Source organism: Anomaloglossus baeobatrachus, chromosome 1 (genome assembly GCF_048569485.1).
Source record: "Anomaloglossus baeobatrachus isolate aAnoBae1 chromosome 1, aAnoBae1.hap1, whole genome shotgun sequence".
Taxonomy (NCBI): domain Eukaryota; kingdom Metazoa; phylum Chordata; class Amphibia; order Anura; family Aromobatidae; genus Anomaloglossus; species Anomaloglossus baeobatrachus.
The window spans coordinates 501,502,939-501,525,122 of NC_134353.1; the positions used below are offsets into that span (position 1 = coordinate 501,502,939).

General features: G+C 43.5%; 1 protein-coding gene across 2 annotated transcripts in view; it reads right to left on the reverse strand.

Moving 5' to 3' along the window:
- The window catches only part of PAX5 (paired box 5), a 385,612-nt gene that overhangs the window by 66,293 nt on the left and 297,135 nt on the right, over nucleotides 1-22,184 (reverse strand). For both annotated transcript variants that reach the window (XM_075315770.1, XM_075315760.1), the window contains one exon: nucleotides 20,344-20,445. In XM_075315770.1, the coding sequence (XP_075171885.1) occupies nucleotides 20,344-20,445 (102 nt within the window). The remainder of the gene's footprint in view (nucleotides 1-20,343; nucleotides 20,446-22,184) is intronic.

Consider the following 22,184-nt stretch of genomic DNA (forward strand, 5'->3'; position numbering starts at 1 on the left):
CAAAACACACTTCAAAAAGCACTAGAAAATGGTTTGATAGAAAGCACTGGAGACTACTAAAGTGGCCAGCAATGAGTCCAGACCTTAATCCCATAGAACACCTTTGGAGAGATCTCAAAATGGCAGTTTGGAGAAGGCACCCTTCAAATCTCAGGGACCTGGAGCAGTTTGCCAAAGAAAAAGGGTCTAAAATTCCAGCAGAGCATTGTAAGAAACTCATTGATGGTTACCGTAAGCAGTTGTTTTGTGTGAAATGATCAATGATTTGATTTTTGTTTCATTCTCTTTTGTGTTTTTTCATTGCAAGCAAAATAAATGAAGATAATAATACCAAAGAATTTGTGATTGCAATCATTTTCAAGAAGAAACTGAGTATTTTCTGACAGAATTGCAGGGGTGCCAATACTTTTGACCAGCACTGTATCCTAAAAAGTAATTAATTTAAAAATAATATTACTGGAAAAAATTTGAAATAACATCATATATAAACTGTAATTCTACGTATTTTATATATCTGGTGATATGTATATGTGGAAAATATTATGTTGGATGTACAACTAGACCATTGAAAAAACGGATTGCGGAACATCTATCTGCAGCAGATCCAGGAGTTTGTTCTGTAGGAAAATCACTGTCAGGTTTAGCTCGCCATTTGAGAAAAAAAACATGGAGGTTGTATGGAAGGACTTACAGTAATGGGAATTGAAAAAATCAGGAGACCCCTTCGTGGTGGAATGTGGGAAAGATTATTACATAATCGTGAAGCCTACTGGGTATTAGCTTTAAATGCTCGATATCTGGAGGGTTTAAACTATAGGACAGATCTTATGTATTTCTATTAAAGAGAGATTTTTTTTCTCTCTCCTCTTCTCCTTCTCCATATATATATATTGGAACTATCTATAGAGAATTCTGTGCCTCATATATAAATGTTTCATGTATTATATGCCTTTTATTAAATATATGTCAGGGTAAAGTGTGGAGGTTTGGAAAAAAATTTCTAAAATTTGAATGAATATGCCCTAGACATTTTGTATACAATGTATCATGAAGGGTTAACTGTGTGGACAATTAGTAATTATTGCTTTATTGGGTGAGTATGTGTTTTTTATTTTAAATGGGTTTTTGTGAGCTTTTCTATGTCTATGACTTAGGCCCCCTTCACACGTCATTGAAAAACACTGACGTTCTTCACTGACGTGTAAAACACGCACATGTCCCTCCGTGTTCCGTGATTCATGGCACACGTGGGTTGTCCATGTGCAATCTGTGATCCGTGATTGCATATGGACATTACTCACCTGCCTTCGTTCCTGCTCTCCATGGTGCTGAACTCTTCGGCTCTGCAACGTCCGCCCACTGCTCTCTGCAGCTACTTCCGGGTCGGCAGTTCCTGCTTTCATGAATATTCATGAGCCAGGAAAGAGCTGCAGAAAGCGAAGGCTGCACAGAGCATCGCTGGCAAGGTGAGTGGAAAATGTTTATTATTTTATATCTCAGTGTTTTTCTGGTACGTATTTCACGGATCACACACGGATCACACACGGATCACACCATAGTGTGGTCCGTGGGTCATCAGTGATGCTAGAAAAAAACGGACTTGTCTCCGTGCAGAATCACGGACACGAGTGTACGCTGCACGGAGACACGTTCAGTGAAAAATCACTGATGTGTGAGCAGACCCATTGATTATAATGGGTCTGTGTATGTCAGTGATTCTGGTACGTATAAAAAAAAAGCACAAACGTACCAGAAACACTGACGTGTGAAGGGGGCCTAAAGGTATTGAAACCTGAAACATGTTAGGCGGGACCCTGTGTCGTCGGACAGCTTGTCCATGTTTATGTATGTGAAATAAAGCAAGAAGAAATGTGCAGTACAGTTGGGACTACGGACAATTTTTTTTCTTTCTATTATTAATGTATGTGTCCTAAGAAAATCTGGTCTCCCATTCTTTATTTAAAGAATATTTTAGGCACAAAATAGTCATTTCTGCCATTGCTACTTTCTCTTAATTTTATATCGCACTTCCTAGTTCTTGTGTTTATTTTACTTCCTAAACCTTAGGTAAAGCAGTAAAACTTTAAAAAATATTTCTTGGCTGTACACTTTTCCCTCCTTTTTTTTGAAGTATGCAAATTTAAAGGTTATTCTCTAATTTCTTAAAGGGTAAAAATTGTAAAGTACTTATCAAAACAAGCAACTTTGCAATATACATCTTATAAAAAATCTTAACTTTTCTCAAGGTCATCGGAGTTTTAATTTATTGTTTACTGATTGATGCCTAGGCTACCGGTCATCACTGCGGTCTATCAGTAGCAGCTGGACTCTAAAACAAAGAGTACAGCGCACTTACAAGTTTTTCAAAAAGAATATTTGCGCAGCACTCTGAAGCTGGCCAAATTGACGGATCTGGTCACTGTGTTTCCCCAATTCTGCAGAGACAAACCTATGTCATACAACAGCAATGGAAAATGTACAGTTTGAGCATTTTTCGGAGCTAAATGGTCAATTACTCAAGAGATAAAAGTCCTCAGCAAGCAGGTAACTGGGAGATAAATAAGAAGTGCACGACTGAAACAAACAATATGATGTAACCTAACCCTTTTAAGTTCTTGGATGCAGATGAGCAATGGGCTCCCGAAAAACCAATATGAGACAAGCCTTTAAGTTCTTTAAGTGTCTTCCAGAAAGTTTTATGTTTAAGACCTCACACCTATTGGTAAGTTGCATTGAGGCTAGGGATCAGGATATATGGCAAGATTTGTTTCCTTAAATTACACCTGCAACATCGGCAGCATAGATGGGTGCTGGTGCAGTGGTGTAACCTCATTTTGTTTCCATAAGATATTGAACAAGTACTAAAGCATCTTATTGTTTCTTGCCAACATTGTATTTCACCTGTTTACCGATGAATGAAGAGCAATTCTTTTCTACAATGAGTGTGATTTGCTCTGTGATGACATTTCATCCCATGTCGCCACCTAGTGCGGGTTTTTCTCATAGCTACAAAATAGACTTCCAAGAAATGCTCCAAGCAAAATTGATAAACTGTGGTATGCCCAGGACATGGCCAAAGAGGGGACTATGACTTCAGGGATCCAAAGAACAAAACATTAAGTTACTAGTCATGCATGATCTCCCAAAGGATATGGACTATGTATAACCCAGTGTATCAGTTTTGTCTGGAGCATGCCTGAGTTATAAAGTTTAAAGAGGTTGTCCAGTCAAGACATTTTTTTCAGCCCTAGAAGCAGTGTTCACATTTCCAGGAGGGATGACATTGGTACAGCAGAAAATTACAAAGACTAGCAGGGATTAAAAATGGCAGTGGTTTGGCTAGGTGAGATTTGGACTTGTTTTATTCTTTAAGCCAAACTGTGCTGTTTTCATTTTTTTTCTTGGCTGACTAAACCCATTTAAAATAGCTGTGGTTTATGCCAAACTTGTGATACAGACCCCCTGGAATAAGCACCTTAATCATTGAATTTAGGCTTTTTATTCAGTCCTAATGTAACAGTTATATGACATCCAGCCCTTCGTTGCGCAGTCCACATTTAAAAACGTTTGTGTAAAAATGGGTCTTTCTAAAAAGCTTCCCGATTTCAAGCATGGTCATATAATAGGGTGATCAGGGGCATAATGATCATGGTTGCAGAGAGGGCAATCATGACCAGGCCTATGCTTGAAGCAGGCCCGCCAGTGACAGCCCTGTTTTTAGTTGAACGTGTGTTCTCTAGAGCACATTCATCTTAAGTGTATTGCGGTGCAGAGAACCACCAGCTTCCTGTACCACAATAACTTCAGTGACAGACAGCCTATCATAGGCCAGCACCCGAAGTCAGCGTGCATGTTGTTGGCATTTGATGACATTGATGCTATGCTCCACCCGCCCCCTGGGCTGTCTATGGAGGAGGATGAGGGCGATGCTCAGCGTGAGGAAATCGGACAGGAAAGAAAAAAAAATTGTGTTTGAAAAGCATGCAAGAACAGGAGTCATAATTATAGGAAGGGGCCAGAATGGGGGACATTATTAAATGAAAGGCCCAGGATGGGGAACATTGTTAAAAAATGAGGACCAAAATATGGGACATTATTACAGGATGGTGCCAGGATATGACATTATTAAATAAAGAGACCAGGATGGGGGCCATTATTACAGGACGGGGGACATTACTACAGGATAAAGAACATTAATACAGGGCCTCATAGATCTGACCAACATGTTGGTGGGGACCTCTGTCCAAATTTGGCACCAGGTCACATGCCCCTATAGTTACACCACTGTCGATGACTCAATAATAACAAGTCAATTTGTGCTACCAGTACTTGTTCCTTAAATCCACAATCAACTGTGAATAAAAGTCACCAAAGGTCTGTTGACTCAATAAATATTGAGATCCAAACCTCCTCTGGCATTAACATCAGAACAGAAACTGCAATATCACCAAATACAATGCAGTGCATCAGATAGAGAGGTAAACTTTATGTGTGCTATAGTGCAAGTGCAAACAGAAAGCCATGAAACCCATAGGGTGGACGGGTGACATGACTAGAGGGAAGGGAAGGAGTGATGGGGTTAATAGGAACAGGAATGGTTGTGTATAGGGCAGAAAAACGGGGTTGGTGGGTAGGAAGAGTTCTCTGGAGGAAGAGGTAGGGCAGATGAGGGGTGTAAGTAAAGAACCTTGTCTTACCCCCTCTCTCTTGACTTCCGGATATGGAGCGATCCGGACGTCCGATGGGTCGTCTGCTATCAAGGACCAGCGGTGACTTTGACATGGCAGTGCACGGGCCCCTGGCAGCGCGGTCCCACGTATGGGCTGCCGGGGGTTAACCCGTTGGCACTTTCCCCTCGCTCCCTTGTCAGCAGCGGGCGGCGTTCCCCCTACCATCCTTCAGGTACTTGCCATGTGCGGGGGGAGCGAGGAGGAGATGTGAAAGCCCCTTCGGGGACCCTCCATGGCAGTGACGTGGGCAGCGACAATACTCACCTGCTACTCCGGCCGCGGGAGGAATCTCCGTCCGGGCCGCGGCAGACGGGAGGGGGGCATGGTTAGTCTGTGGCCTACTTCCGGTTTCGAGCCGCGGCCTGGATTGCTGGATGCGGCGGCTCCTGGATGGGGAGAGCGCCCGGCGGTGGACGGAGGCCAGCTTTAACCCCCGCAGACGGTGGGGGGGCCGCGGAGCTGCAGCCAGTGGTGGGTCCGGCACCAGGGCAGGCGAGCCTGGTGCGACGGGTGCCCAGGAGGCGGCGGTAAGTGGGGGTGACGGCACGGGCCCTGCAGTTCCTGCCCGGTCACCCAGATCATGGTGCAGCTCCTGGCAGTGGCGGTCTCCCCCAGGAGGGGGAGGGCCCGGCGGACAGATGCTTTCTGGGCCCAGGAGGGCAGGATGCAGTGGCGGCTCTAGATGGGAGTCTGCTGGCAGTGGGTCGGGCCACAGGTATTCCCCGTCCTTGCAGGCAGCGGGGGGGGGTCGGGCCAGAAGATGAGGCCCGCGGTGGCAGCCCGTGGGACGGGACGGTTTCCAGGGTTGTCGCCACGAGACAGAAGATGGAGCCTGGAGGACAGTGCCCACGCGGCGTACCAGGAGGACGGCTGTGGTGGTGGCGGCGCTTCGGCGGCGTCTGCGTTACATGAGCCAGAGGCGGTCGGCTCCAGCGAGGAGGAGGAGGGAGCAGCGACGGAAGAATCAGATGTCCGGATGGCGGAGGAAAGTGTGACTTTTATTCCGGGATACGCCGGGTCACGGTCGAGTGAGACAGCCATGGATTCGGCGGGGTTGGGGCACAGTTGGTGGGGGGGGGAGGCTGCGGACACAGCAGCGCCGAGGGGGTCTGTGATTTTGACCAGGTATGGAGTTTTACTGCAGGGAATGGTGTATACGGTTGTGGGGAGTGCGCATGCGCCGCCGGCGGCATGGACGGGATTGGTGGTAGTAGGCGCAGGCACGGCAGGCAGAGTGAGGGCGCATGAGGTGGCAGGGGAGCGTTTTCGGACAGAGGCGGCAAGGGCTGTGACAGAGAAAGTGGTGAGGAAAGAAGAGGGGGATGAGGCGGTGCGTCTGGATGACAGTGGCCAAGTGTGAGAGGTATGGGCGCTTCGAAGGCCCGCTGGGGGGCTCACCTGCTGGAGGATGTGAGGGATAAGATTTGAATGGGGAGAGTGTAGAAATAATTTCGCTGCTCCCCCTGGAACAGTTTCACCTGGATAAGGTCAAGCCAAGTGACTCCAGGAAGGAGAAGTAGAGGAAGGGGAAGCGCCGTTATAGGCTCTCCCCTCGTTCATTTGCAACGTGGCTGCGGGCATTTGCGTTTTTGGCGTGTGTATCGGGAGAAGGAATTGGGTAATTGTTCGGCATGGTTTGGTTATATGGATGCATTTGGGTAGGCTTGTTCGGTTATATGGTAGTTTAGCCTGGCTTCTGTACGCCGAGTAATTTCGGCAGGGGAAGGTGTTGCGTACAAGTATGCGGTAGGATCATACGGGCATATCCTTATGGATGCGGTTGATGGCGGCTCCTAGTCAGCCCTTTCGGGGGGCAGTCGGGTGTTCGGGACTTGGAACCCCGGCGAACCAGACGATGGGGTTTTGTTGGGGGGCAGTAGAATGATGGGCAGTGCAGATTTGGCGCTGCCGGTTGTCTTAAGCATAAGTGTTCAGGCTGGGGAAAGAGACATAGTAATTCCCGCGTTTTGGCATTCTGTTGGTGTTGGTGGATCTTCGCCTCCTTATTGGAATTGGCGCTTGGCTAGGGGATGCCCGGATGTTGTCAGTGGAATGTGGGGTAAGGAAGTGGCTTTGGGCAGGATGTGTGGGCCATTCGGGGCCCTCCTTGTCATGATTGGGTTTCTCTGTTGGGGGTAGTGCCGAAAAGGAGCCGAATATATTTCGGCTTGTTCAAAATTTTATCTTATCCGGAGGAGTCATCGGTGTATGCCTGCTTTGCTCCAGAATTGTCGGCGGTTTATTATGTGTCGTTTGACAGAGTGTGGGATTTGGTAAAGGCGGTGAGCCGTGGAGCATTGATGGCGAAGGCGGATGTGGAGGCGACATTTAGGTTGTTACTGGTCCACCCTGCTAGCCAGCAGTTCTGGTGCTGCTGTGGGGATGGGAGTTATTACGTTGATCGGTGTTTAGTGACGGGTTGCTCCATTTCGTGTTCCTATTTGAGGCGGTTATTTCTTTGTGGAGTGGGTTGTGCATGGTGTGTCCAAGCTTACATCACTCATTCATTATAGAATGATTCTCTTTTGCATTGGGTCGGCGGGTCCGATGATTCGTGTGGGTTGTTGTGTCATTGCAGCAGGTGGTGGATACCCTTTTGGCGTCCCGTTGGCGCAGGAAGGGACTGAAGGTCCAGCGTCAGTGATGCGGTTGGTGGGGGATAGAGATTGATGTTATGGCTATGGAGTGTAGGCTTCGTGGGTAATGGTGTGGTCTTATGGGCTGAGATAGGGGCAGTTAGATCGGCTAAGACGGTGCGGTTTAAGGTGGTGCAGTCTTTGCTGGGGCAGTTGAACTCTGGGTGCAGAGTTACGCTGATGGGGCGTGTGTTTGAGGGACGGCTGTCGATGGCCGCGCCAAGGGTGCAGCCATCGGCTCATTATATGGGGGAGCACGAGGGAGATCAAGGACGATCTGATGGTGTAGGATGTTTTCTTAGGGTCATTCAATGGCCGCGCGTTGTGGCTGGGTAAGGTGGTACCTGATGGAACGTTGCAGCTGTACTCGGATGCAGCGGGACCGGTTGGTTGGTTTGGCATGGTGGGGATTTCTTCCAATTTGTGGTGGTGGTCGAGTTGTGGGGGTGATCAGTTTTTCCGAGAGGAAGGTGTGCTGTCATTGTGACTATCAGTACTGGTGGATTCGATTAATGGTTTGTTGGCTAATTCTGGGCCAAGGGTGGTGTATTTGCGGCATTTGGTTCTCAAATGTATGCGGTAAAATAAAAAAAATAAAAATTACAGGTGTGGCATAACCTGTGCCAGGGGTCAACAAAAGGGTAGCTGTGGCTTTGTTTTGTTTCAGTTCCGCAGGTCTCGGGAGTTGAAGCCAGGGGCGGACGAGGTTGGAACGGGGTGGCCAGGAGGGCTTGTGGACACTGGTGAGGTGTGTTTTGGGAGCTGGTTCAGGAACTCGGTGACTGAGGTTACTTGTTGTTCATATACCGAAGTGTAGGCGGCATGGATAACGTTGTTTGGGACCAGGTTTTGGGAGGGCCCGGTGGTGTGTTTGGTGGTATTGTTGGCAGCGGTAAGTAACACATTTTCAGGTTGGTCGGTTGGCATCCGCAGTGGACCATGGGGTGGTGGCTGTGGCTTTTGGTTGAAGTCTAGGGGTGAGAGGGATGTTTTCACAGGATTATCGGTTGTGGCAAGGCCTTGAAGGGGTTTTCGCACGGGTGTGAAGAAGCAGGACACAAGGGTCCGATCTCCTTTGTTGCGTTAAAGCGTTTTGGGAGTGGTTTGTGTTGATATGTTCTTCTGATTATGAGCGGGTCTTTGTTTCCTTTTGTCCGAAACGGTTTGTGTAAGCCTTTTTTGGGGGCTTTGCAGATAAGGGAGTTGGTCAGCCTATCTACGGTTATGGGCGGTGGTTTGATGTTGGAGTATGTGTCTGCAGTGGGGCAGAGGGTTGAGCGCCAGCTTAGTGGCTCACGGAATCAGATCAGGCGGGTTGTGCGGGTTGGTGATGTTATACGCGGTCCCTTGGTGCGGACTTATGTCGGGAGAACGCCCAGGCCCGTTAGTGTGTCACGTGGATGGGCCCCCCTCCTCTTTTTGTTAAGGTACCAGTTTGTGGCAGTGCTGCAGACTTGCTTGCAAGGGGCGGGGGTGGGCGCCCAGACCCGGAGTACTACGGGTCGCATTACTTCTGGATTGGTGCTGCTACGGAGGCCCCTCGGTGTGGTCTCGGGAAAGAGGTTATGAGACGTCTTTGGAGGCGGGGAGTCCTCTTGTTTTTATTTTCGTCGTTACGTTCGGCCTACGTTGTTATGGTGTTAAGGCCAACGGGGAGGGGGTTGAGTCTTTTGGATGTGGAACTTGTCTTGGTTAGTGTAACCGGTCGGTGTTGTATCTGTGGGTTTATAACCTGTGGGTTTTGTGGTGAGGGTGTGCCTCATTTGGATATTTTGGGCACTCGTTTGTTTTCAGGGCTCGGCGGGCTGAGGCTCGCCCGAATTGTTGCCAGCGGGGTCGGGACGGGTCGATTGTTCTGGTCCTGTATGTGGGAAGCAGTGATTGGGTGGCCTGGGCATCTCGAGAGTTAAGTTAGAATGTTTGTTAACAAAAAAAAAAAATTGGTTGTTGCGTTTGTGGAAGATGTACCCGGGCTTTAATCGTGGGGTGGTTTGATAGTGTGGCCAGGTTGGAGTAGAGAGGGGCTCGTTCAGTAGGCGGTATCAATCGAGCCTTATTGGGGTGCGGCACCAAAAAATTGGTGTCGCTGAACTGGTGGTTTCGGTGATGCAATAGGGGTGCATCTTAACGATATTGGTGCTATTTGTGGGTGCTGGGATTGCGTGGAGGTGTGGCACAAGCTTTTGGTGTGTGGCGGGTAAGGGCCACGTAAGGAGTCACGTGCCCAGGGTGTCCTGTGGCGGGGGGTAGGTTTGGTCCAGAGGCGGTTGAAGGCAATGGTAACTGGACAGAGAGACACCATCTTGGTATGGTGGCTCCGGGTTCCGGGATGTTGCAGGCACGGGGTTCTGCAAAGTTGGGGGTATTAATCCGTCGGTGATTAATACCTCATCTCTGGGTCGGTGTGTTGCGGCCAGGGATATTGGAGTGAGAAGTTGTTCCTGGACTGGGCCTACTCAGGGTTATATATTCACTGTATTGGTTACTGTGTTAGCTATTGTTATTTGTTGGGGTCGCCCGTTGGACGGCGCCCCCTTGTGTTTAGAATGTAAATAATAGGTAATAAAGGCTGCTGTGGTCAATTTAAAACCAAGTCACATGCAGTCCGTGTATTATTTACAAATGGTATTGGTGGGTAACACACACACACAGCACGACTGGAGAATCCTTCCTCAATGGTCAAGTAAAAACTGCATAACATGTCCAAAGAAGTTTCATCAACAGGGCATCATAGCCCAAAAAAGGAACATTCCTAGTTCACACAAAAATTGGTTTGGGCTGAAAACCACAGGACAATAATGAGATGGCAAATAGAACCTCTCTGCCTTCTTTTAGAAGCATGAGATGAGGGCTAAGATACACAAAAACAGAAGCTGTCTTTATCAACTAGTTTAACAACTAGTCTCATATAGAGCAAGCAAGCAAAACAAAATAAGCACAACAGTATATTATTATTATTATTATCATCATTTATTGTTAAAGCACCATTGATTCTGGATGCTGTACATGGGAAAGGGGCTTACGTACCAAATACATCTATCTATCTCTCTATCTATCTATATGGGACAAAATTAATTTATCACATCTGCAGACAATGCTACTGTAAGCACAATAGCTAAAACCTTCCAATCCCTTGGGGACAGTGCTGCAAAACTAGTGGGGCCATTTATTTAACTGTGTACGATAACCCCTTGTAGAGATAACAATGCTCTCATATAGTTGACTGATACAAGCTGAGCTGTCAGTCATAAAGTGTCCCCTGCGGCTTCTTTCGATGAGAATCCTGAAGGGTGGGTTTTCTGGGCCACTTCTGTCAGAATCTCAAAGAAAACATGGCAGAGAGTGTGGGTCTGACAGCTCGGCTGCTGAATTAGGACCATTTGCATGCTAATTTTCACCATGCTTAGGTCTCTGGCAGATCTGGAGCAAGGAACGGCCTCTGCATGTTTAGAACAATGCTTGACTGATCTAGCTGCGTTAACGAGCAAATTATGGTAATTTTGTTATTACAAATGCATAGAGATTTCGAGAGTAGAGAAATGCACTGCTATTCTGTTTTTCCTTCTCTCTTCTAAACACTGAACCTTTTGTTTATACACACTTTGCTTTGCTTACTTTTGATTCGATTGCTGTAATGCTTTACTTTTGGATGATTTTTTTTTTCTGTTGTTTTCATTGCAGATGAACATTTGGTAGCAATGAAAAACTCACAATTCCAATGCCATTACATTATTTTGCCCGTTATTGAGCAGCATTGGAAAACATTGATATTTTAAACTCAACTTAATATGGTAATAAAAAAGGTAAAAGGTTATACCCAGGACTGAAAAGTGCCTATCCATTAATAATTCCTACCTACCTGCCTGTCGTGCCCAGTGTTGTTCTTTGTCAGCACAGAGCAATCACAGAAAATTCCTGCCGGCGATGCAGTGGCTTCGTCAACAAAGTGGTGGCTTCTTTTCTGCTCTCTTCTGTAGACAGAGCGGTACAGCCGACATCATGTTGATTGACAGCCAGCTCCCTGATGTCAAATTTGGAGAGCCAGCTGTCAATCAGCATGACATTGGCTGTCACACCCTTTCTACAAAGCCATGCGGATGAGAAGCTGCCGCTTTGTTATTGCAACGTCAGCGAAAGCAGCTGAATCGCTGGCAGCAGTGGTCTGTGCACAGAATGGCACCAGGCACAACAGGCAGGTAGGTAGCAACTACCTGTTAGTGCTTAGGCACAATTAAAAAAAAAATGTCCTGCATATACCCATTAAGAGGTCTCTAGTACCTTTTTCTCTACCCTCAAAGTAGGCCCCAACTTAATAGCACTCCAGCTACCAACAATATTCTAGCTGTGTAATTTTTCCAGCTTATTTTCACTTCTACATTTAGAAACCTTTTGTTTTAGGTAAATATGAGCCATACGATTGGAGTTGTTTTGAGTTATAAACATCCAGTGCGGAGCTCTATTTGTGCTCCATGAACTGAGCTGGGTATTTATTATTTCTCCATTATGGTTTAATTATAATGATTTATACCTACCACCCTCACTTGAGGGCTATACTCTATGATGTTCACTAGTAAATACAGGGGTGGAGATATCATTGACCCAATAGGTAAGGGGGACCATTTCTACCTCTAAAGGACACTTTTGTTTTTATGATATAGGTCCGAAACGCGTTAAGTTTCACCTGTGTGCACATTACACCCTTGTGCGATGTATTTCCAGGAATGACAATTTTAAAAAAATATAAATAAAGAGTTTTTTTATATTTTATTGGATCTGTGCTGAGCCTACTCCTTTACTACTTTTTTAGCTACCTCTAAAGGCCCTGTTACACGCAACGACATATCTAACAATATGTCGTTGGGGTCAAGGAATTTGTGACGCACATCCGGCGTTGTTAGCGACATCGCTGCATGTAACAGCTCCGAGCGAGTGTTAACGATCAAAAATACTCACCTTATCATTGATCGTTGACACATCGTTCATTTTCAAAATCTCATTGGTCGTTGTGGACATAGGTTGTTCGTCGTTCCTGAGGCAGCACACATCGCTACGTGTGACACCCCAGGAACGACGAAAAATGCCTTACCTGCGTCCTCTGGCAACGAGGTGGGTGTCACTTTCTTTTGGCTGCTCTGCGCCCCTGCGCTTCTATTGAACGGCTGCCGTGTGACGTCGCTGTGACGCCGCACAAACTGCCTCCTTAGAAAGGAGGTGGTTTGCCGGCCACAGCGACGTCGCTAGGCAGGTAAGTCCGTATGATGTGGACTAATGATATTGTGCGCCACGGGCACCGATTTGTCCTTGACGCATACAGTCATATGAAAAAGTATGGGCACCCCTATTAATGTTAACCTTTTTTCTTTATAACAAATTGGGTTTTTGCAACAGCTATTTCAGTTTCATATATCTAATAACTGATGGACTGAGTAATATTTCTGGATTGAAATGAGGTTTATTGTACTAACAGAAAATGTGCAATCCGCATTTAAACAAAATTTGACCGGTGCAAAAGTATGGGCACCTCAACATAAAAGTGACATTAATATTTTGTAGATCCTCCTTTTGCAAAAATAACAGCCTCTAGTCGCTTCCTGTAGCTTTTAATGAGTTCCTTGATCCTGGATGAAGGTATATTTGACCATTCCTGTTTACAAAACAATTCCAGTTCAGTTAAGTTTGATGGTCGTCGAGCATGGACAGCACACTTCAGATCATCCCACAGATTTTCAATGATATTCAGGTCTGGGGACTGGGATGGCCATTCCAGAACATTGTAATTGTTCTCTGCATGAATGCCTGAGTAGATTTGGAGCGGTGTTTTGGATCATTGTCTTGCTGAAATATCCATCCCCTGCGTAACTTCAACTTCGTTACTGATTCTTGCACATTATTGTCAAGAATCTGCTGATACTGAGTTGAATCCATGCGACCCTCAACTTTAACAAGATTCCCGGTGCCGGCATTGGCCACACAGCCCCAAAGCATGATGGAACCTCCACCAAATTTTACTGTGGGTAGCAAGTGCTTTTCTTGGAATGCCGTGTTTTTTTGCCTCCATGCATAACGCCTTTTTGTATGACCAAACAACTCAATCTTTGTTTCATCAGTCCACAGGACCTTTTTCCAAAATGTAACTGGCTTGTCCAAATGTGCTTTTGTATACCTCAGGCGACTCTGTTTGTGGCGTGCTTGCAGAAACGGCTTCTTTCGCATCACTCTCCCATACAGCTTCTCCTTGTGCAACGTGCGCTGTATTGTTGACCGATGCACATTGACACCGTCTGCAGCAAGATGAAGCTGCAGGTCTTTGGAGGTGGTCTGTGGATTGTCCTTGACTGTTCTCACCATTCTTCTTTTCTGCCTTTCTGATATTTTTCTTGGTCTGCCACTTCTGGGCTTAACAAGAACTGTACCTGTGTTCTTCCATTTCCTTACTATGTTCCTCACAGTGGAAACTGACAGTTTAAATCTCTGCGACAACTTTTTGTATCCTTCCCCTGAACAACTATGTTGAATAATCTTTGTTTTCAGATCATTTGAGAGTTGTTTTGAGGAGCCCATGATGCCACTCTTCATAGGAGATTCAAATAGGAGAACAACTTGCAAGTGGCCACCTTAAATACCTTTTCTCATGATTGGATATACCTGCCTATGAAGTTCAAAGCTCAATGAGGTTACAGAACCAATTTAGCGCTTTAGTAAGTCAGTAAACAGTAGTTAGGAGTGTTCAAATCAAGAAATTGATAAGGGTGGCCATACTTTTGCACCGGTCAAATTTTGTTTAAATGCGGATTGCACATTTTCTGTTAGTACAATAAATTTCATTTCAATCCAGAAATATTACTCAGTCCATCAGTTATTAGATATATGAAACTGAAAGAGCTGTTGCAAAAAACCAAATTGTTATAAAGAAAAAAGGTTAACATTAATAGGGGTGCCCAAACTTTTTCATATAATAAGAATAATAATTTTATTCATTTATATAGCGCTATTAATTCCACAGCACTTTACATACATTTGCAATACTGTCCCCATTGGGGCTCACAATCTAAATTCCCTATCTGTATGTCTTTTGAGTGTGGGAGGAAACCGGAGTATCCGGAGGAAACCCACGCAAACACGGGGAGAACATACAAACTCCTTGCAGATGATGTCCTTGGTGGGATTTGAACCCAGGACCCCAGCGCTGCAAGGCTGCAGTGCTAACCACTGAGCCACCGTGCTGTAAACGACGGGGGCGGGTACACTTGCTAGCGATATCTCTAGCGATATCATAGCGTGTAAAGCCCCCTTAAGGAAGGTGCAATTTTTCATTTTTATGAGTTCTTGGGCCCATTTATTGTTCTTGCACAGGGTCCTTTTCTGTCTGTGTCCACCAGTGACTAAATATGATGGCATTTTCTAACCTGACCATTCAGTTTGCTATCCTATTCAATGTATTTATACTATAATGAATTGTATTTATTAACTCTTCTGAGAATTACGTGCTATGATACTTTTTGCTATTCAATATAACTTTAATTATTTTGGCCAGTTTCACGACTTATCATTCTTATTAAATTAAAATGAAATAGAATATATTTATTAACACTAGCATTTTAGTATTTATAGTATATCATCAATGTATTTGGCTGCTTCTAACACTTACTCTTACTTCTCTACTGAATTGGAATGAAATAATATATATTTAATAGCAATAGCACTTTAAAATTGTGAATAACTGTTTCCCAGGTTGATCATTCATATAACTACAAATTAATGTACTATTTGAGCATTGTATCATTTCTGCAATTCTTTTCCTGATTTTAATGTTTTATATCAATTTCTCTCATTCTAATAAACTAATTAAATTATATGAGAAAAAGTCTCCATTCATTTATAGGATTATTAATTTTTTTTTGAGCAAATAAAAATAATATTTAATATGGTTATCCTGCATATTTGATAATAAAAGTAGCAATCCAGCTATTGTTTACACAAACTGACCAACAATATTGTAGCAGTAGGATGGTAGGTGTATCTATATAATTGGAATTGGCTATTCACTTCTTCCCCTGCCCACTGACGTTTGTGATTGGTTGCAGTCAGAGAACGCCCCTACCCTGTGTTACAGCGTTTATGATTGGTTGGAATCACACATGCTGTCTGCATCCTTATAATTCTGTACAAATAAATATAAATAAAATTTAAAAATGGCATAGGGTCCCCCCTATTGTAATACCCAGTGCAGATAAAGCAGTTGACTACAAGCTGCTGTCCCCAGCCGTGTACTTGGCTCTTAATCAAAATAAGAGGGACCCTACATGGCTTTTTAAAAAAAGTATTTAAATAAATAATTTTTTAAAAACAGCGTGCAGTCTCCCCTCCACAATTTTGTTACCCAGCCATGATAAAGCCAACCGGTGTGGGCTGGTATTCTCACGCTGGGGAGGCCCATGATTATTTGGCCCCCCAGACTAAAAATATCAACCTAAAGATGCCTAGAATTGTGGCATCCACTAGATGCAACAATTCTAGCACTTTATGCTGCTCGTTCCAATTGCCTTGGTAAGGTGGCAATCTGGGTAATATAAGGGGTTAATGATATCTCACAGCTGCCACTAAGTCCTAGATTATCAATGGGTGGTGGTCTATGAGACCCTTACTAGTAATCTTGTATCCATCTTGTGTCCATCTTTCCATCTTGTATCCATCTAATGGATGCAACAATTACTGGGCGGTTGCAGGCTGTTATTTTTTGGTTGAGGGGCCAATAAGCATGGTTCTCCCCAGCATGAGAATACCAGAACCCAGCTATCAGCTTTATCATGGCTGGGTATCAAAATTGAGGGGGACCGAATGCAGTTCATCTTACTTTGATACATAGCCAAGATAAGCACACAGCTAGGGGCTACAGCCTGTTGCCGTATGATTTATCTGTGCTGTGTATCATAATATGGGGCGACCCTACACCAATTTTTTAATTTATTTATTTATTTTTACATCACGATGGGGACCCGCAGAGAGGATCTGTGATAGCAAGCAGTCAGACACGCTGTTACAGGCTGAGGGTGCACCTGACTGCAACCAACCACAGGGCTGCTGGTGGGCAGAGGAAGCAGTGAATATGGTTGAGCGATAATGAGCAGCCCCGGAAGTAGAATGAGAGGCCCGGAAGCAGTTAGAGCCGTGCCAGAGACTAGGTAAGTTTAACATGCTTGCTCCAATCCCCCTAATCCCTTCAACCACAATTTTTAAGCGCCAACTTCTGGTCCCCATAGACTTATATGGTGACTGGTGTCTGGCCAGATATCAGTGATCAATTCCGGGCTGGAACCGGGTTGTTTTTTTAAAGACCCACCGATTTCGGGTATTTGTGAGTCCTTCCATCACTACTTGTAATGAGTGTAATTTCCCTTTTCCTTATCCACCCCATAAATTATAATTTCACATTCTGGGAAGAATACTGGACTATGTATTAATAATGTGATTTAAAAACTATATTTAGCTTTCGATGTGAGTCCTCTTGGGGTATGTATTTATGTAAGGGAAACAATTATTAATAATACCTGTGATAATCTGTATGACTATGTGTGAAGTGTTCGTCTGTTTTTTATATACGCATTAAGGTATATGAAAAAACAAACCTCCACTCAACAGTTTGTTCTATAGAGTATAAACATCCCCAAAACCTTCACATTTTGGAAAATATTACACGATAGAAAAGCAACAAACATATACACAGATTGTCAGCCAAAAGTGACTTGAAAGTTACCTCATTGAAAGGTTGTCATTACCCTTTATTAGGCAGCTGCCATCATCTGCGTTGACAAGCTTTCAATGACTTCAGATTAGATTCATTTTACTCTTGGCTGTCAATATGAGAGAAGTGTTAGCTGGCATATCTTCGGAGCCTTTGCCAGGACAATCTTACAGGAAAATGTTACTCTACTATAATGTTTAACTTTAGGGTGTCAGACCCAATATCATTACCCTTATTTTGTTATACTGTAAAAATATAAAATAGGTAAGAGCTCAAAGACCATAATTCTGCTCATTCTCATGTCTGTACTAGAGTAGCAAAGCTTGAACCCTACAAGGTTTTACTGAACCTCATTTAGTTTAGATACGATTCTGTGGATATCTACATTTGGCTCAGTAGATCTAAGCCTATATGGATCTTAAAATGTGATTTTATATTAGAAATCTAAACCAATCTAAGAACTAATAAAAGCCTGTAGAGAAGTGTCTCTAAAATTAGAAGGATTTGGAAACTGCTAGAAGCCCCTTAAATCAGGGTTTTATAGTGGAAAGGTGGCATTCTTCTTCAAACAAAATATACTGCATGCCCTGATTTCCTTTTTTATTATTTATATAAGCTGTATTAGACACTAGTCAGGAAAATTATTATATTATCATGGTGGATATTCATGCACTCCAAAAGATCTCTAAAGATGTCTATAAAATATGGCACCAAGACATCTGCTGCACATCCTATAATGTGGTTGTCCCACAATAGATATTTATGACCTATCTAGAGGATAAATGATACATCGGACCCATTGGATCCTAACCAACTATTAGAATAAAGATCCGAAATCTCTGGTCCTTCTCACTGAATGGAGTGAGAGATAGCCAGATATTTACAACCTATTCTGACTATTGGTCATAAATGTCCATTGGGGGACAACCTCTAAAAGTCTTGTTGGGAGGTGGTTCTTCGAATTAGATCTTGGAATTTTCAGATCAATTTAGATTTTATGCCTTTAAACTTCTAGTCACGTTCATGAAACCATTTCAGAACATTTTTTGCAATGTGTCTGGGAGTAGTATTCTGCTCAATGGAATAGTGTCACCATGAAGCGGGCTACATGCTCTAATCATTTTTAGGAAGGGGATGCATGTCAAAGCCACATCCACATTAATGCCAAGACACAAAGTCTCCAAAAAGAACATAGAGCATAATACTACCTTGCGTTTTTCCTCATAGTATTCTGGAGCTATCTCTATATGTATCGCAGCTATTCATCTTACTATCCCCACATGATGTAAAATAAAACTTGAATCAAATCAAGCTCTGTTTTTCAGCTTTAATGTTACCATTAACCACTGTAGGTATTTTTGGAGGAAAACAAGGTCAGCATTAATGCTATGAGGGTTTGCAGTCCCATATGGAGCAAGCTGTATTCTTAATGTGCCAGCCTTAACTTTTCTCAGCAATTTGTGCTCTTCTGTGGGATGGTAGAAGAGGGACTAGCTTTTGCTTCATATGCGCTTTAATTAGCCTCGGAAACTCATCACTTGGTCACCAACTTTCCAGTTATTTTTCCTTGGGTCACTTTTGACTATTACTAAGCACTGCACACCAAGAATATTGCACATGAACTGTATTTTATAAGATGGTAAGGACAAGTCATCTAGCCACACTCAATTGGACCATTGTCAAAACACATCAGTTACTTAAGCTTGCCCATTTTCCCTGCTTCCAACACAACAAATGAAAATACTGTTTACTCGCTGTTTCATATTTCACATTCGTTGCCCTCTATTACTGTGATAACATAATTAATGATATTATTTGAGTTGCTAGGTCATCGAATACCTCTGTCCAATCGATATAATAAGTAATTAATAGCAGATTGGTGGGGTGCAAAACTCAGTGCCACTATTGATTAGCTGTTTTTTGCCTAGGCAGCAGTTGGGTGTAAGCACTTTGACCAGAAATGCTCAGAGCAGCTCCATTCAAAGTGTAGTGCCGCTGCTGGCTGTTGTTAGCTACTGAAGTCTAGCTTCTGGTCAAAAGAACAGAAACTGGCTGTCAGAATCTATCAATAGCTACTACGCTTTGAATAAAGGAGGAAAAAACAGTTGATCGGTGGTGACACTTCATATCTGCTATTGATGACCTGTCCTGCAGATAGGTTAGGAAATACCTATGCCTGGACAACCCCTTTAACTTCACCTATGAAATCCACAGGCACAGCCAGAAGTAGACGCTCCTGGACTCCCACTTGCCATGTACAATACTAGTGGAGTCCTCCGCATCCCTTATTACTATGTCCCAGACTGTAAAAAAGCTCCCATTGCATTCATTTAATAAACCGTTAGACTACATAAAGCACTATTAATCTGAATTAGATTATTTTTGAAATATAAAAGACTAGAGTATATGTATATTAGCCAATCTGTTTGCCACTGTACACTAAAGCGGGCTTTACACTCTGCGATATCGGTACCGATATCGCTAGCATGTGTACCCGCCCCCATCTGTTGTGCGACACGGGCAAATCGCTGCCCGTGCTGCACAACATCGCCCAGACCTGTCACACGTACTTACCTGCCCGGCGACGTTTCTGTGACCAGCGAACCGCCTCCTTTCTAAGGGGGCGGTTCGTTTAGCATCACAGCGACGTCACAGCAGCGTCACGGAACTGCCGCCCAATAGAAGCGGAGAGGCGGAGATGAGCGGGACGTAACATCCCGCCCACCTCCTTCCTTCGCATTGTGGCCGGGAGGCAGGTAAGGAGAGGTTCCTCGTTCCTGCGGTATCACACGGAGCGATGTGTGCTGCCGCAGGAACGTGGAACAACTTCGTTACTGCTGCAGTAACGATATTTGAGAATGGACCCCCATGTCACCGATGAGCGATTTTGCACGTTTTTGCGACAATGCAAAATCGCTCATAGGTGTCACACGCAACGGCATCGCTAAAGCGACCGGATGTGCGTCAGAAATTCCGTGACCCCAACGACTTCGCATTAGCGATATCGTAGCGTGTAAAGCCCCCTTTAGTTATAAACAACTGGTCCTTCGTATAAAGATCATTTTCCGTCCCCCAGCATGGATATAATTAAAGGACAAAAATGAATGTTGACATATAACAGCATTTTGTTGGAGTAATAACAATTGAACCTCATGCATTTAATTTGTTTTTGGTTTATTCAGAAACAGACTTCTCCACACAATACATTTTGTTCCATTTGTTATTGCAAACTCACCAGGCACCATTCCTGTCAGCGTTGGAGCAGAGTAGCTGCCCTGTCCAGCAGGGGGGACGTGCGGAGGGTACCCAGGGAGGGTTGTGCTTGCCAAATCACGACCTAGAGAATCAAGCACAGCAAATCACAATGTGAAATTTCACAAATGCCAGGCATGCTTCTATATCTCCCTCAGAGCTGTGAGCCCTGCCAATGCATTTGTCATCAGTGCACAGTGCGAATATCAAGATATCTTGCTAGGAAAACACATTATATTCTTTGTGTCTACAATATTTGCTGAAATTTTGCAACATAGTAAGTTTGGAAAAAAAATAACAGGAAAAAAAATATGTAACAGTGACATAGAGACTTCCATTTTTTTACATGATACCATCTGACACTGAAAATTGGAAATACAGTATGTGGTGCAGGATTAAAAAATATAGAACTAATATGTTTCTTATTTTATACAAGGCCACAGCCCAGCATACAGATAAGTGAGACAAGCAAGGGAAACACATGCAGCAGTTTCTTTTACATATCATCTAAAATGAATATTATGGTATTTCATTAAGCTTATTTTCTGCATTACATTTTAAGAGAAATATTTTACTGACTGTACATTTTCAAAAATTGTTTAAAAGAACTGAGAGTCCTCAGTGGTTGATAACTTTTAATGGCTAACTGAAAAGATGGTAATAATTGCAAGCTTTCGAGACTACTCAGGTCTCTTCATCAGGCATGGTACATTTTCATACAGTTTGTGACTTTTCTTTGAAATTGTTGCCTTGTTTACAAAATGCATTTTGAAAGACCCTATTAGAGAACTCATGATACATGGGACCACTCTGGAGGACCCGTGTGAACCATTAATTTAAATGTGCACATTGTAATGCTTCATTTCTCCTGTGGAGGTGCTGCAGGGAAACTGAACACTTTCTGCTGTGTTTCACCGATGCTAATTCCTCAAAGTTCTAGCATTTGGATGTTTTGTGATCAATGTAGTTCTACTAGACCCATCTAACATAGTTACATAGTTACTTAGGTTGAAAAAAGACCTAGGTCCATCTAGTTCAACCTTCTTCCACCAATTCTACATTTTGTCGTAAGTTATTTATAACCAACAATGTTGTGTGTACTGAGGAAATCATCCAGCCCTTTTTTAAAAGCTGTTATAGTATCTGCCATTACTACCTCTTGTGGGAGGGCATTCCAGAATCGGACTACTCTAACTGTAAAGAACCCTTTCCTATTTATCTGCCGGAATCGCTTTTCTTCCCCCTGGTCCTTAATATTGCCTTTGGAAGGAATAAGTCATGTGCCAGTCCTTTATATTGACCACACATGTATTTAAGTACATGTAAAAAAACATTCAGGAATAATTGACAAAATTGGGTTTGTTTTATCAAAGCTGTTTAGGAAATGAAAGCTGAACTGCAATTGATTATGTGGAATAACAAATACAGTACTTCTTTTATTGATATGAAACCTATTATTTCTAATTCAATTATTTATGCATTAAATGAAGAAAGAATATTTCAGAAAAGTAAAAATTAAGTTAAAGTTTACTTTGATTCAGTGTCACTTCAGAAACAATAAGACCATGATGAAGATGTTTAATATAAAAACCGTTGTTTGAAGCTATTAGCTCAATTAATAAATATACTGTCTGTCGTATATACGCATGATGGCTAATGTTAAACTTTGCAAAATAAAGGTTATGTTTTAATTAAAAAGATGGTTCCTGGAGTGATCGCTAGATGAAATCCTTCCTATCAGTGTCGGACTGGCTACAAGAGGAACCTCCAGTAATACCAGTCCTGTCTGCGGTTACCTGCATTGAACTCCGCAGCTCTCACCTG